The 15,660-nt window shown below is 47.4% G+C and overlaps 1 protein-coding gene and 1 non-coding gene across 3 annotated transcripts in view; both read left to right on the forward strand.

Annotated features, from left to right (window-relative positions):
• The window catches only part of HAUS6 (HAUS augmin like complex subunit 6), a 1,011,950-nt gene that overhangs the window by 679,994 nt on the left and 316,296 nt on the right, over positions 1-15,660 (forward strand). For both annotated transcript variants that reach the window (XM_069625969.1, XM_069625970.1), the window contains one exon: positions 7,004-7,070. In XM_069625969.1, the coding sequence (XP_069482070.1) occupies positions 7,004-7,070 (67 nt within the window). The remainder of the gene's footprint in view (positions 1-7,003; positions 7,071-15,660) is intronic.
• Positions 6,795-6,924, forward strand: LOC138512400 (small Cajal body-specific RNA 8). The gene has a single exon (XR_011281232.1). It is a non-coding gene; the product is annotated as a small Cajal body-specific RNA 8 (non-coding RNA).

Consider the following 15,660-nt stretch of genomic DNA (forward strand, 5'->3'; position numbering starts at 1 on the left):
CTCCTGGCGTTCAAATTCTGAAGGTTGCTCGGCCACATGGCATCCTGCATTTTTCTGGTGCCAGAGGCCAGACTGCGGATGAGATCCCTGCAGTGGGCTCTCAAGATGCAGTGGTCGCAGTTCTCCGGCAAGATGTCGGATCCCATTCAGAGTCCGATCTCGGTCGCCCAGGATCTTCTATGGTGGGCCGACGAAGGGAATCTGATGAAGGGGGCAACGTTTTGAGCACCACGGCCGGATGTGACGATTGTGACGGATGCCTCCCTCACAGGATGGGGTTCTCATGCCAACGAGTTGACAGCCAGCGGCCATTGATCTCTGTTGGAGTCCAGACTCCACATCAGTCTTTTAAAGCTGAGAGCCATCAAGCTGGCCCTGAAGGCTTTTCTGCCGCCTATGCGGGGGAAGACTGTCCTGGTTATGACAGACAACGCAGTGGCCATGCATTACCTCAACAAAAAAGTGGGGCAGGGTTACTCCCGTTGTGCAGGGAGGTGATGCAGCTCTGGTTCTGGGCCATCCAATAGGAAATCTCGATCTTGGCAGTTCATCTGGCCGGAGATGTAAACTCGGCGGCGGACGCTCTGAGCAGGCAGAGCATGGTCTCTCATGAGTGGGAGTTGGCTCAGGAAGTCCTTTTGGAGATCTTGGCCCTTTGGGGAACCCCACAAGTGGATCTCTTTGCCACCAGTGTCAACCAGAAGTGCGAGAGATTCTGCTTGCGGGGATTTCCACCAAAGAGGAGCCTCAGGGGACGCGTTCATAGTGGAGTGGTCCTTCCCACGGCTGTATGTGTTTACTCCAGTCCCCGTCATTCCTCAGGTGTTGCGGAGGTTCGGTTCCCAAATGATCCTCATTGCTCCGGATTGGGCCAGGAGAGCGTGGTACCCGGACCTTCTTGATATGTCCATCTGCCCTCCACGCCGTCTTCCCTACTGAGACAATCTGCTCTCACGGGAGGGGGGGGGGGCAGGTTCTCCATCCAGAGGTCAGGTCTCTCAACCTTCACGCTTGGTATCTGAAAGGTTGATATACAAGAATTGGGACCTCCCGGATGACGTAATGGAGGTGTTGCTTTCGGCCAGGAGGCCTGCAACAAAATCCCTGTACCGGTGTCCGTTGGCAGAAGTTCTGCGACTGGTGCAGGGGTCAGAATGTGGATCCTTTCCAATGTTCCATTCCTATGGTGTTTTCTTTTTTGCTTTCTTTAGCCCACATGGGCCATTAAGGGTTACCTGGCGGCGCTGTCTATATTTAAGGGCTCGTCTGAAGAGCTTTCTTACTTTAAGATTCCTTTGATTTCACAGTTTCTGAAAGGACTGTCTAATGTATTTCCACCGTCCCCTTTCCAGGTGCTGGGTAGGGATTTGAATTTGGTTTTAAAGTTCCTGATGGGAGCTCCGTTTGAGCCCTTACACTGTTGTCCGTTGAGATTGTCTTTTAAAACTGTTTTTATTTGCGGTTACTTCCGCACGCAGAGTGAGTGAATTGCAGGCACTTTCTGCCAAGCCACCCTTTACTGTTTTCCATAAGGACAGGGTTGTCCTGCGGGTGCGACCTTCTTTTCTTCTGATGGTTGTGTCTGAATTTCATTTGAGCCAGAAGGTGGTTCTTCCGGCTTTTTATCCTCCTCTGCATCCTGGTAAGGAAGAGGAGAGGCTCCATAGGTTGGATCCTAGGAGAGCTTTGAGCTTCTATCTTTCACGGATGTCCCGGGTCAGAGTGGATGATCAGCTCTTTGTAGGTTATGCTGGACACCGCTTGGGTCAGGCTGTTTTGAAACGGACCTTGTCCAGATGGATTGTTTTGACTATTTCTGAATGCTACCGTTTGATGGGGAAGGACCCTCCGGTAGGCTTACGGGCTCACTCTACTAGGGATGTGGCTGCCTCCACTGCGCTCTACAAAGGGGTGTTCCTATTAGCAATATTTGTGAAGCAGCCACATTGGCCTCTGTCCATACTTTTGTTAAACACTATTCCCTGCACTCCATCCATGGGCAGGATTTGGCCTTTGGTAAGGCAGTCCTCTATTCAGCCATTTGATTGGGCACTCTAAATTTCACGTTCCAAATTCTTTCCCTCCTCCATAAGTGTGGTAGTGCTTTGGGAGTCTGATCTAGATGTGGAATACTTCGGAGGACACAATCCCTTCGAAGAACAAGTTGCTTACCAAACTGGCAACGTTCTTTCGATGGGATGTTCCTCCGACGTATTCCACATCGCCCTCCCAGCCTGCCCCGTTGGAGAATTTCCTTTGTGATTGCAGCTGCCTTTCCGCAAGGCTGTAGGCTGTTATACCGGCAGGAGACTGGTGTCACACGTTCTGAGGGAAAAAACTAAACTAGGCAACGGGCACTGTGCGTGATATATAACATCTGTGACGTCGACCCTCGGTGGAGTAACTCGAGCGACCTAGGATCGACGCCATTGACGCAAGATGCCCTCAGCTGAAAAGTTTACGAAGTGCACAGCTGAGGGACACAACTGTCATAGATGTGGAATACATCGGAGGAACATTGAAAGAACGTTACCAGTTGGTAAGTAACTTGTTCATCTATGACTACTACAGCCAATTGTCTTTCCTTGAGGATACGTCCTAAACACCAGAAAAGAAAATTCCTCCCCCGTCTGTGGGCATGCAACCACGATGCTGCCCATTTGTGGGAGGGTACATTCACATGTCCTAGAGTACCTCGAGCCCTCCTGGCATCAATCCTTCCTTGCTGGCTCGTTCTGCCACCTGAGCGCGGGCGCCGCTATGGTCCAGGCAGACCTTCAGGGAAACTCAGCATCTGCAGGTCCTCGTAGGTGATGTGCTTAAGACAAGTCTGTGGTTGCTGGAGGCTGGCAGGAATAACCAAAGCTGGTAGAGGCAACGGAGGTTCTTGCTGGGACCTCTAAAATGTATCGGGGAGGGGGGATTTGGGGGGGGTCCTCTGAAGGCAAGTAATCACTGGGATATCAAAAGTAGTCCAAGGAGCATACACCAAGCAAGAAGGAACACGGTTTATTACATCTGGGCAAGCACAAATCAAACCACACATTGGAACAGAACTGGTTGATGGGAGTTGTCAAAACTGTCCACTGTGGCCACTTCCTTTGGACATTTACATGTTATTTGCATAGTCAGAAACCGTTGCGAATAGTATTACAAAATATTAGACATCCTACAAAGCTGTGATTGGGGATCTGCGTGATTTGTCCGCAGGCAAATTACCTGACGGAAATGTTTGCATGGGAAATGTATGCAATACAAAATGTTTGTACATTGCCCATGCAAACATTTCCATTACAAATCAATACCAAAACCATACTAACATACACCCACACCCCCAAAATACCCCAACCCACTTACTTGTCATTGCGACGCGCTGTGTACCTGCAGCGCTGGTTCCCTTTCACTTGCGTGATCGTAAACCGGAGCTGCAGGGTCCTTTTTTTTTTTCCAGGCAGCTGCAGGGGTGTCGCCCGCTCACTATACTGTGTCGTATAGTGAGTGGGGTGTTTCGGGGGACACCCCCGCAGCCCCTTTTTTCTTTTTCTGTTGGGTGTGCTGCAGAGGTGTCCCCCGCAACCCCAACTCACTATACTGTACAGTATAGTATAGTGAGCGGGGGTGGCAGGGTACACCCTGTTAGGCAGAAACCTGTGCAGTTCCCTTAGGGAACGCTGCAAAAGATTTAAGACTACAGGTGTTGGCAGTAAACCCACTTGGTAGCAGTCTGCACCACCCAGATTTACCTGGTAGCTGTGGCTGAGCAGTCAGACTTCGCTCAAGAAGAGTTGGGCAGTATGCAAAGTATACACAATAGGCACTCAGATACAATAATACAAGCAAACACTGACCAGAGATTTGGTATCAAAGTATATAATTATTTATTTAGAAACACACAGTTTGAAACACTCCAGCACTCTTATTGTAAAATATTCTAAACACAGTTACTATTGTAATATATACACCCCTTTTTCCTTATCAGATAAGTCACAGTAAAACACCACTTATTTTCATACAGAGGTGAGCGCTTAACTAGATTGCACTCCAATAAGTTTGTGAGAAAGGGAGGGAAAAAGACAGAATATGGAAATATACACCACTCTAAGATTCAGGAACACTATTAGCAAGGCAGAAGAGCAAAAGTCACTGGTGAGCCAAAGTCCAAAGGCTGGGCCCACTCTTGGAGAGAGCAGAGCACAAATGCGCCCAAGATCACACAGTTACACTAGGCTTAGAAAGTCTTGCAAAGGGTTCAAAAAGAGTTTAGAGAGGCTTAGGAAAGTTTAGCCAGGGTGTCCCAGGCTAACCCAGGTTCGAAAGCCGGGGGCTAAATCTACCCCGTACAGTCGGTAGCAAGGGAAGCCGGGCGGGACATGGTACTTTAAGTGGGAAGGATCCTCCAGCGGTGGCAGTTGTTCCTGGTAGTGGGTGCAAGTTGGGTCGTCCAGGGGAAGAGAAGATCTCGACTTGGAGGAAAGATGAAGGTCGTAGCACTACCAGAGCAGAAACCAGCCGCAGAGCTTTCCGGTTAAAGGTGGTACCTTTGTTTCGCGGTCGTGGTAAAACGTGATATCCCGGTTGCCGGGGTGCTTGGCACGAGCAAGGCGGCCACGAGGTACGTCGGGAAAGCGAAAAGACGGTAAAATTGGTTATCCCCACCAGTCAAAGGAAGAAGACTCTCCGGCGGGAGATCTCCTCTGTCGTTGGGAAAAGTGGTGAGGCAGTCCAGCAGGGCTCCACCGGTGGTGGTGTCGTGGCAGGTCGGCTCAGCTTCTCCCTCGTCGGATTCTTAGGTCCTGTGGCGACTTCTGAAGTTCCAGTCCCCAAAGCCCTGCTTTTATGCAGCAAACCCCCATTCACTCAGCCTAGCTGTCACTCAAACATGCTAAGTGGTGAGCCGGTCGGCTCACCACTTGGGCCAATCAGGATGGAGTGCGACTTGAGTTGCCTAGGCAACTCAGTCCAGGGTGCCTAAATTTCCCTCCACCCCTCCTAAGTACCCCAGACAGAGTGGCACCACTTTGGAGGGCTTCTGTGGAGAAGCCTGCCAAAAAGTGGAACAAAGGGCTCGACTTGGGTTGGAGTCACAGAAGAGAACACATACGCCATTTTAGAATCAAGTTTTGGCAAAAAATACCAACCGGAGAATTAATATTAATTAAATAAACCGGCGGTATGTTCGAGGCTACCGTAAATAATTAAATAAAGATGATAGCCTAAAACAATGGGAAATCCCATAGGAAAATATTTGCGGTTGAATATAAAAAGTAGTATCCACTGCCACCAGCCAAAACTCGACCAGGGGGGACGGAGACGTGCCCCCTCGACTAACAGACCCTCGGGCAATCGAATTGCCCCAGCCAGTACGTCCACAATATGATGGTTTGTACTGGTTCTGTTCAGAATTTAAGACTAGTAAAGTCAATGGTGACTTTACATGCCATGGGAGACAGTAGTCAGTCCCAGGGTATGGAGTCTATACTGGGGGGGGTCACTATGACACCCCTGTGTCACTGCACTGAGAGGGCTGTGTAACACACATCATAAAAACACATGAAGCCCTATGGAGTAAAAGACCCCATAGCCCATTAAACACATCTAGATTCAAAGAAACACACTCAAATCATGCCCAAGAGTGAGGGTAAAAGAGTCTCTCTTGACAGGAGAAAAAAATAAACCCCAAAAATCCAGCAAAGCTGCTGGAGGACTCACTAGGTTAGGAAATTCAGCCTAAACAGAGAATTCCCCCTAACACACCCCTGCAGCACACCCAACAGAACTTCTGGAACCAGCCAGCTTGCTCCCTTTCTCCAGCACACCACTGTTGCATCGCACATGTGAAATAATGTGCCCGTTATGCAGGGCCGGTCAGTGTGTGTTTAAGCCGAGTGTTTCTTTTTTGCCCCACGGTGGCCATCACATTATACTACCCACCCCACCCCCGTGTCTGCCCTGAGTCGCCTTGTCCTCATGTCTCATCCCCTTGTATGCCCCCACCCCTGTCCTGCCTCCATATGTCTCGAGCTGCGAATGCACCCCCGACACCAGAACTACACACTGCGGCAGTCAATGATGTCCCTTCCCCATCTAGGGATCACCCAGTCCCTGCTCCCATCATTCCTGCAGCTGGTAGGTCTGCGTCGCCTTGACAGCAGGGCACAAGAGAAACAAAGGAGAAAGTTGGGATTCACTAGTGGGGCAAACAGTGGACTTTCCTCGTTAAGATTGGAGTGTTTGGGATAATATCAAATAACTAAAAGTAAGCTTCCTCGTGAAGTTTTAGTATACTGGAGTATGAACATAGCCAGAGAGGGTGGGTGGGTGGGTGAGTGGTGAATGTGGATTCCTTGTTCTAAAAATATAGCTGAGATAGTGCTGCTCTGCATGTTTAATTTTGATAAATGTTTGTTGAAGGGTATCTTCCTTGACTTGGAGGGCTAGTGACAATAAAAACCCGTCTAAAGCTTCAACTCGCCATCCAATAGTTATGGCCACTTGTTCGGGCATGGCGGTGGCCTGCAGAGTAAGCCAAGAATGCATGTCTCTAGCTTTTGTTTTTTTTGGTGGAAACTAACATAGCACACAAACACCATCTACTTGTGGGAGCCATATTTAAACCGATGTGGGCTACTAGAAAAGCAAAAAAGTGTAATTAAATTCTGACGTGTTCTTCCACAACCATAATGTGATCTTTCATACCGTAGACTGTTGTGCAGGATACCCCTGCTAATTATTCATTGTATCAAGTAAGTTCTATCTTTTTCTTTGTCTTGAATCGAAAAGTATGACTTTGTGTATGGGAGAGATGTTGGCATATGGGGATGAGACTGCTTCATATGTTATAAAATCTCCCTAGATTAAAACAGCTCTCTGATGACCGGGGCGAACTGAGAGAAATCGTAACGGACAGATACGGAGCTAACAAATGCTTAATCTCCATATCCACCGTAAACCTGAGTCATTTTGCACAACATTATTAATCATTCTTATTTGGTTTTGTTTTAAGGATTTTTGCTGTTAAACAACTCTCCTCCTCCAAACCTGGTAAAAACACTCGAAGACTCCAGGAAGCGGTAAATCATTTTTTTTATTTGTAGTTTTATATGGCAACAAAAAACTAAGTATAATGAAATGGTTTTAACAATTCATTTATTTTGCGATTGGATGTTTAAGAGTTCTGCAAAGTCCATTATGGTAAAACTTGTGTTCGCGTAAAAATCCCACTGCAGAGGTGGAGGGGTTGTATTTTTTCCATGCATCTGATGTTGACTACCAATAGAGATGCGTTTGACAGCAGTGGCGGATGTTTACTTTTTGAAATGGTGCAGTGTAAATATTTTCTCAACCTAAGCTCAACAAGCAAGCCTGAACCTAGTACTGTAAGTTCTGGACTTCTCACCGAGACATGTATTGAAACAACTAGTCACAATGGTGCATTTTATAGCTCAGATTTAGGAACATTGTGTGAAAAGCCATACACAATTAATTCTGTTTGTGAACACATGAAATGCCTCAGATGCTAATTCTCCAGATGCTAGTGTGCTCTTTCGCGACCTCTGTGATTCGCTCTCCCTCTCTATCCGCCCCTCCAGCCTGACTCACACTGCTGATGACACACTTGATGTCGGCCTCCCCCTCTCTATTCCCCGCACCACTCCTCTCTCCTAGAGTGATCACTGCCTCCTCTCCTCCCATCTTTCCCTCTCCTCCCCTCAAGCCAAGCCTACCCCAAGATTATCACCCACCTTCTCGGATATCCAGCCCATGAAGCGTGTGTCAGTCAAGGCTTTTGCTGCCACTTTCTCCCTCTCCCCTCAACCCCTGGCTGACTCACACCCTGACACAGCTCTCTCCCTGCTTTACTCCTCTATTTCTGCTACTCTTGATGCTCTTGCCCCTGTCATGAGGATCCGTTTGAAGTTCAAAGCCAAGTGCAATCCTTGGTATGACTCTGACCTAGCTACACTCAAACGTAAGTGTAGGGTGGCTGAGAGGAAATTGTGGGCTTCTTGCTCATCCTCTGACAAACTGGCCTGCCGTTGCTCCAAAGGCAATACCGACTCCGTCCGCACCAAAAAGAGAGTCCACATTCAAGCCTGTGTCTGTGCAGCATCTAACAACTCGGCCAAACTCTTTAAAATTTGTAAGGAGCTTGCCAACCTTGCTGCCGTCTCCACCCCTCCTCTCGCCTCCCAGGCTCCTTGCAATGCCCTTGCCTCTCACTTTATCTCTAAAACCCAAGACATCTTGTCCACCCTCTCCTCCGCTCCCACTCCTCTCCCCTCTCCTTCTCTACTTACTGACCCTTCTCAGCAACCCCCCCTCCCTCTTTCTCCTCCTTCGCTCCTTTCTCCCTGATGAGGTTGCTAGACAATTCTGATCTATGAAAGCCTAATCAAAACAGGTCCATCTCTGTTCTTCTGAAAACCATTAAGGACCATATCGATACTCTTGCTCCGGCCCTTGCCGATTTCTGCAACCTATCCTAGCATTTCGGTGCTGGACTGCCCCAGGGCAGGACAAAGACTGATATGTTTGGGATATTTCTTCTCTGTGAAAGATAGTGAGCTAAAGACTCTGGCTAAGGCTCTTGTAACCAGAACTCATGTCTGGCAGAGTCTCTCCCAGGACCCCCCTTGTTATCTGAATATTTCAAGTAACTTTGGGTCTCACCCTAAGTTACTAGGGGAATCCAGACGTGGACCCCTTGCTCACTATTCTTAGAGAGGCACAGCTACACCCTACTGATGATGTTCAACCAGACCGAAACACGTGTCTGGGGTTGCTGTTGGTACTCTTGTTCAGAGGAGAATTGCCTAGCATTTCGGTGCTGGACTACCCCAGGGCAGGACAAGGACTGATATGTTTGGGATATTTCTTCTCTGTGAAAGATAGTAAGCTAAAGACTCTGGGTAAGGCTCTTGTAACCAGGACTCATTTCTGGCAGAGTGTCTCCCAGGACCCCCCCTTGTTATCTGCATCTCTCAGCTTAGCCTTCATTCTGATGCTGTTGGCTCTCTCCATGACCACCAAACTGGCTTCAGAGCTGCCAGAAGCACGGAAACTGCTCTCCTGAACAGCTGTGAATACCTGCTCTACAACCTTGACTCGAACATTCCCTCTGTCCTCATCCTACTTGAGCTCTTCTCTGCTTTCGAAACGCTCAACCATACCACCCTGCTCAACTGTCTCTGTGACACCCTGGGCATCACTGATCAGGCTCTGGCCTGGCTGACTTCTTTCTTCTCTGATCGACCCCCACAGGTACAACTTGGGTCCTTCCTATCTTCCTCTCTATCTGTGGCGTTCCCCATGGGTCTAACCTCTCGCCCTGGTTTTTCAATCAATACCTGGCAACTCTCGCCTACTGCATTTCCAGTTTCTGCTAAAATTTCCAGTGCTATGCCGAGGACACCGAACTCATTTTCAGGCTTCCTTCAGCCACCTCCTCTCCTTCCCTCATCTCTGATTGCCTAATCTCCTGGCATAGTTCGAACATCGAGAATAGGCTTTTCCAGGCATATTTTCAAGAGTGTTTACTACCAAAAAAAAGATGTACGCACACGTCTCTTTTGGGAACTATATTGAGTCAGTAATTAGAGGAACAGCGGGAAGAAAGAAAAATATTACAAGGCGAGAGACGCACAAGCATGCATTCTCTGAAGAAATGAAAACCCTTAGGAAGGATAGGAACCGGGAAATGTGAGCACTCAATACACATTGTAAACTTTATGGTACAGATAAGGATCTATGTGAAATCAATAGGACAAAGAACAAATGGAAGAGAAAAGCAAGATGCCTGCGTGCAAAGCTTCATCAGGGGGACGCAGAGAACATGTTAATATCTTTGCGTGATGCTAACACACAAACATTTTGGGCCCTGGTAAACAAGGGAAGGCAGGAGCAAGCTAAAGCCCAAACAGTATTTATTATTCGAAGGGATTGTGTCCTCCGACGTATTCCTTATCTTAGATATCTCTTTCCAGCTTTGCTGGCCTCGGAAATTTTTTCTCTCTAGCGGGCGCTGCACGTCAGCGTCCGCCGAGTCGATGTCCCTCGACAGCCGCGTATCGACGTCATCCTGCCTATAAAGGCCGCGCGCAGCGTCCGTTGTTCAGTTCCGTTTTTCCGCGCTTACTCAGTGCCTCGGAATATCGTTGCTCAGTTTCGTAGAGATATTATTCCATTTTCCTCAAGATATTCGAGCCATACTCGATGGCTTCCTCGTCTGAATCGACGACCCCTCGGTCCGGCTTTAAAAAATGCCGAGACTGTGGAAAAAAGATGTCGCTGACGGACCCTCACAGGGTCTGTCTGTCTGTCTGTGATGTTTGGGAGCTGAACACCATTGTTCGGAGTGCGAGGACTGTATGTCCATGAAAGCTAAGGCCCTGAAGGAGCGTAGGGGGAAGCTGGAAAAAGGTAAGACTTCTAAAGCTGCTTCTTCCTCGACATTCGTCTCCTCGTCACCATTCGCGCTCCAGGTCTCGAAGCGGGTCCCATCACTCCTCGAGATCGAAGCACTCGAAAAGGAGACGCCGAAGATCCCCTTCTTCGTCCTCCTCTTCCTCTGTTTCACCTAAGAGAATCCCTTGCCCCACGAAACATAGTTCCCGGGCTGAATGGGAGGAATTCCAAAAAAATATGATGAGCGTCTTTGAGAAAGCGGCCTCGACCCCCTCGAAGACTGCCGAGAGCGATGCTCTGGTCGAAAGACCTGAAAGTCCAAAACGCTGCGAGTCGCAGCACCCGGCGAAGGAAGCTTCTCGAGCATGTCACGAACCCTCGAGTAAAGCAAAGACCTCGAATCCTTCTTCGAAGGTTCCGTCGACGCCAAGGTCGGTGCCTTCGACGCCGTTGTAGAAGGGACTTTCGACACACAGGTCTGTCGACTCGACGCCATCCTCAACACCGGCGTCAACGCCAAGGAAAGTCACGGTTGCGGCGCACCCAGTGGCTATTCCCAGGTCTTCGATGACGATGTCGTCGAGATTGTCGATATCCTCAAGCAGAATTCCGATTCTATCGAGGACCTTGAGGCCTCCACCTTTGTTTTCGATGCCACGTTCGAAGCCTTCGGCGTCGACGACATCGACGTTTTCGAGGCCGATTACGACAAGTTTGGCACCCTCTGCCTTGGAGATGGGTTTCACACCCTTTGTGAGTTCAGACCAATTGAGAACAATGTCCTCAATTATGGAAGAGGGAGATCTGTCTGACCAAGAAGAGACATTTGAGTTGCAGGGATCTGCAACCCCAGTTCAAGAGGAGTTCTCCTCAGAGGAACGCAGATTAAAGGAACTCCATGATTCCTTACATGAGGCAAGTGGTTTAGACACTTCTCCAGAGGTGGAGTTTGCTAGGCCAGACCCTGGGGAGCATGCTGAAACCCCTTATAGAGCCTTAATGGCCGGGATTACAGAATTTATGGGGTGGTCAACACCTTCACAGGCTTTCCAACAGGATGACCTCACGGATATTCTTGATAAAGGTCCACAGAAGGATCCTGTAGTACCTTTTCATAAAGCTCTTCAAAGAAAAATAATGACGAACTGGGAAACCCCAGATGTCGTCCCGGCAGTAAATAAAAAACTGTCTACTAAATACAGGGTATCTTCTGCAGACCCTGAGTTTTTGTCCAAACACCCATCCCCAGAAAGTCTGGTGGTACAGGCAGCATCTTCTACTGACATCAAGACTGCTTACCCTACCGTCCCACAGGACAGGGACGATAAAAAATACGATGCTATGGCTAAGAAAGTCTTTTCGGCATGTAGCATGGCGTTCAAATCTATTAATGCTACTTGCTAGATTTAGCCATGTTGGGTGTCCTGACCCACGTTTGAGTTATCATGCTGCAACTTTTGGTGCTGCGGGCTTAGAAAATCCAAGATGGCCAAAAAGCCCACATGTGCGCCAGAATCCTGGAGAACCACGTAGTTTGTGCGCACACCAAAATGGTTACCTAACTTGCCACCCACCAGTGTAAAGAAAGATCTTTGTTAAAAAAAATTCCACTGTTACTGATGTCAAAAAGTTGCTGAAATCATGGCTCATCGGACCACTTTAAAGATTCAACCCTTTTGTGGGGTTCCACATAACCATTTTACTGCAGGGAGCCCCATCAAAACAATGTTAAGCAAGGATTATTTACTACCATGTAAGAACTATTCCTGTTTGGAATGCATTAATCCAAGAAAGATCCCAAAAATGGATGCAGTACCAACAAAATCCTCAAGGCGGCGCTAGCGGTCTAAACTCTGACAGGAGAACTGAGTGCAGTTGCTGACAAAGGAATTTGACTCAGCTGACTTCAAAGGCTGTATTTTAATCAAAAATGAGCCACCTGCTGTTCCCAGAGGCCAGAAGCCTGGGAAACCCTCTCACCTCAAGAGATTCACACCACAGCCCAGGATATTACATGGTCATAATAACCAAATGCAAAGTGACCCCCCTGGTCTGCTGACCTCAGCCTCCTGGAGACCACACAATGGGCTCCTGCACTTGAATAGAATATGTTGATTTTGACTGTTTCCTGTCAACAAAGGCCTGCCTGCCAGCAGAGGCATGGTCACTGACCCACCCAAGTCTTGGAGGCGGACTCCAACACTCTGAGAACTGAATTGAAAGCAAAATATATATTTTACAGAAACACTGATAACTCTTTGTAATCAAATGACAGGAATGTATAACTTTGAGAGCCTTAATTTAAAAAAAATGTACCTTCGATTCAAGCCCAAACTCCAATTTGTGTGATGTTCTGCGGCAAAACCCCGCTATTTATTGACACATACTCTGTGTTTAAGCTAGAGATATGGGAATTTACTGGAGTAGGTATGGACAGCCTGTGTATATGTGTATAACTTTTAATGAAGAACCAAGGTTGCATAACCCACTAAAATCGAAAGTAAGTTGCCATTTTTGAGTGCAAGCCCTCAGGAAGAGCAGAGTTTGAACCGAGTATACCTCATGTGATATGTGATGGGTGCATGTAATTTTAAACAACTGTATCTGTGCAATATGTATTTGAATCAAATATAGATTTGTGGGCAAACTGACCAGGGGAGGATCCTCTGACCCATAAAACCTACAGCATCACTCTGACTCACATTTCCTTCCCCCAATCATGGGAGAGGGGAGAATTGGGCCAATGACAAGTAGAAAGGGGCAGGCTTAGCTAGGCCCAGGCACACACCCTCTTTCAAAACACATAAAGAGACTGCTAGGACAGGTAGAGACATTCAATTCCATTTGCTGCGGAGCATGCTGACTGACTTCACATCCAGAGATCCTACACTTACACTTCAAAGCTAAACAGAGACTACAGAACTTTGAACCAAGAAGGCCCACTGCAAGCAAAAGTATTTGTCAGCAGTCCCAAAAATCATTTGCAGACTATTCACAGCCGGACCCAGCTGTTGATTCTGGCCTGAAACCCTGTGCCAGAAAGATCCAGAAGCAGTGCTGTACCCAGAGAAAGCAGAGCAGTATCCAGAACCAGAGGCCAGAGATCCAGAGTGACCCAGACCGCTGTTCGCAGAACCAGAGAGCTGACCCAGATCACTGTGAAGTGCAGAGACCAGAACCGAAGTCCAGTCCAAAACCTGACCAGATCCGTGGCGAGGCCTATTTCAAAAATATATTGTGAGTACCTAGCAGAACTGTGCAGAACCAATCTTAGTTAAAATAATCTAATCCAAACTATTTTAATCTAACCAGAACTGCCTCCTAACTGTCACCTGTCATTTGTAAAGCTGCACCACTGTCATTTGTCAATTCTGCAGCTGCAAAGCTGTAACCGGTCGCTTTCAACTTTTAAAATTTCAAATCCGAAAAACAACCTTCACAAAATCGTTCATAACTCTGTAACCGTTTGTGCTAGAAACTTGGTTTAACTTTCCTCTGAAAGCTTAGAATCTTAGCTACTCCTTATACTTTGGCCATAATCGTGATTCACGCATTCGCGAATTTTGCCGCGATTTGGTTAAAAATCCAGCCACGTGTGAAAACAGCAGCTTCCTTGCTTTCCTTTGCCAACAATTTGTTTAACCTGCTAGTTACTCCTAGAGCATTGTTAAAGGGAGCCTGCACTCATCCCTTGTGTCACTCACTCACCCTGAACCTCCTAAAGGGAATTAAAAGCATTTTTAGCATATTTCTCACTGCATTGTCACCATATTCAAAGCATTTTGCCTGTGTTTCAAAACTCCTATCTGTTGTATAAGCTGCTGGGGGGGAATTGAACTGAATTCTATTTGATTGCATTCCTAAGAACTATGTGCTCTCATCCTCATCTCCTTACATTGCATAAAGGGGGGGTGAATTGTCCAAGAAAGTGATTACATTGTCTTTTGCTGAAATCCTATCAAGTTATTTTCTGTACTGCATTTTCATTCCACATTGCATCTATTTGAAACCATAAAAGTATTGTTGCTATCTTATCCTATACCCACTCATCATTGATTATAAAGAAGTGTGCTAGTGCCAGACTATCCATTGATTACTGCTCAGATTAAGTGTGATATTCAATTATTAATTTATTATAAAGTGATATATATTGTTTACATTCTCAAATAAACCTTTTAAACTTGCAAAACAGAACTACTTCTTGGCTCAGTGGGGTCAGGGGGGATTCTAAGAGAGGGTTGTTATATAGGGGTAGTCATCCAGAACTCATGAACTGGACATAAAGATATATCAATAAGGGTTTCCATTCAGTATCCCAGACTAGGCATTGACTTAGCTGTAGTGTTGAATTGAATCTTCTTACAGCCATACACTTTGGGAGTGTGCTTCTACAGTGGCTGACTGCATCCCGGAGGGAGAAGAAAGGGAGGCGTTCCTAAATCTCATAAAGGACGGTAAAGACGCTATGTGCGAATCCCTCCAGACGGGCATTGATTCGGATGACAGTATCAGCAGAGCAATGGCGGCGAGTACAACAACCAGGAGATTTGCTTGGTTGAGAAAGTCTGGTTTTGCCCCAGATGTGCAAGCCAGGCTCTTGAACATGCCATTTGATGGCTGCTCTTTGTTTGGGAAAAAGGCGGATGACAGTTTAGAAAAACTGCAAACATCAAAGGCAGAAGCAAAATCCCTAGGCGCTGCAATCCGTCGGACATCTTTTTCGTCCCACAGGAACCTCTGCGAGAGACAAGTCCTTTCGCTTCTACTCCACATTCGGAAGAGGTAGAGGACGACCGGCTCAAAGGGGACAAAGAAGAACTACCCGAGGTGGACTGGGTAGATATTCAAAAGCCGCAGCAACAGCAGGTGCCTCTTTACCATTGGCATCTGCATCAGCCGCCCCAAAACCACTCTGAGGACTTCCCTCACAAGACACCTGTAGGAGGCAGGTTAACTCAACATCTGGCGGAATGGCAGGCTATCACGTCAGATGCTTGGGCATTGGAGACAGTTGCACAAGGTTACTGCCTGCCTCTCCTATGCATACCTCAGTCATCCACCGGGGATCAGCTCTCAAAAAGCTCCAGATCCGCTCCTCTTGCAGGAAATTTTAGACCTGCTAGAGAAAGGTGCCATAGAACCGGTACCTGTAGCGGAGAGGAACAAGGGCTGGTACTCCCCTTACTTTCTCATACCAAAGAAAGACGGAGGACTGAGACCCATCTTGGACTTGCGAGAATTGAACAAATTCCTCAG

Source organism: Ambystoma mexicanum, chromosome 6p (assembly GCF_040938575.1).
Source record: "Ambystoma mexicanum isolate Mex_15411 chromosome 6p, UKY_AmexF1_1, whole genome shotgun sequence".
Classification (NCBI taxonomy): Eukaryota; Metazoa; Chordata; class Amphibia; order Caudata; family Ambystomatidae; genus Ambystoma; species Ambystoma mexicanum.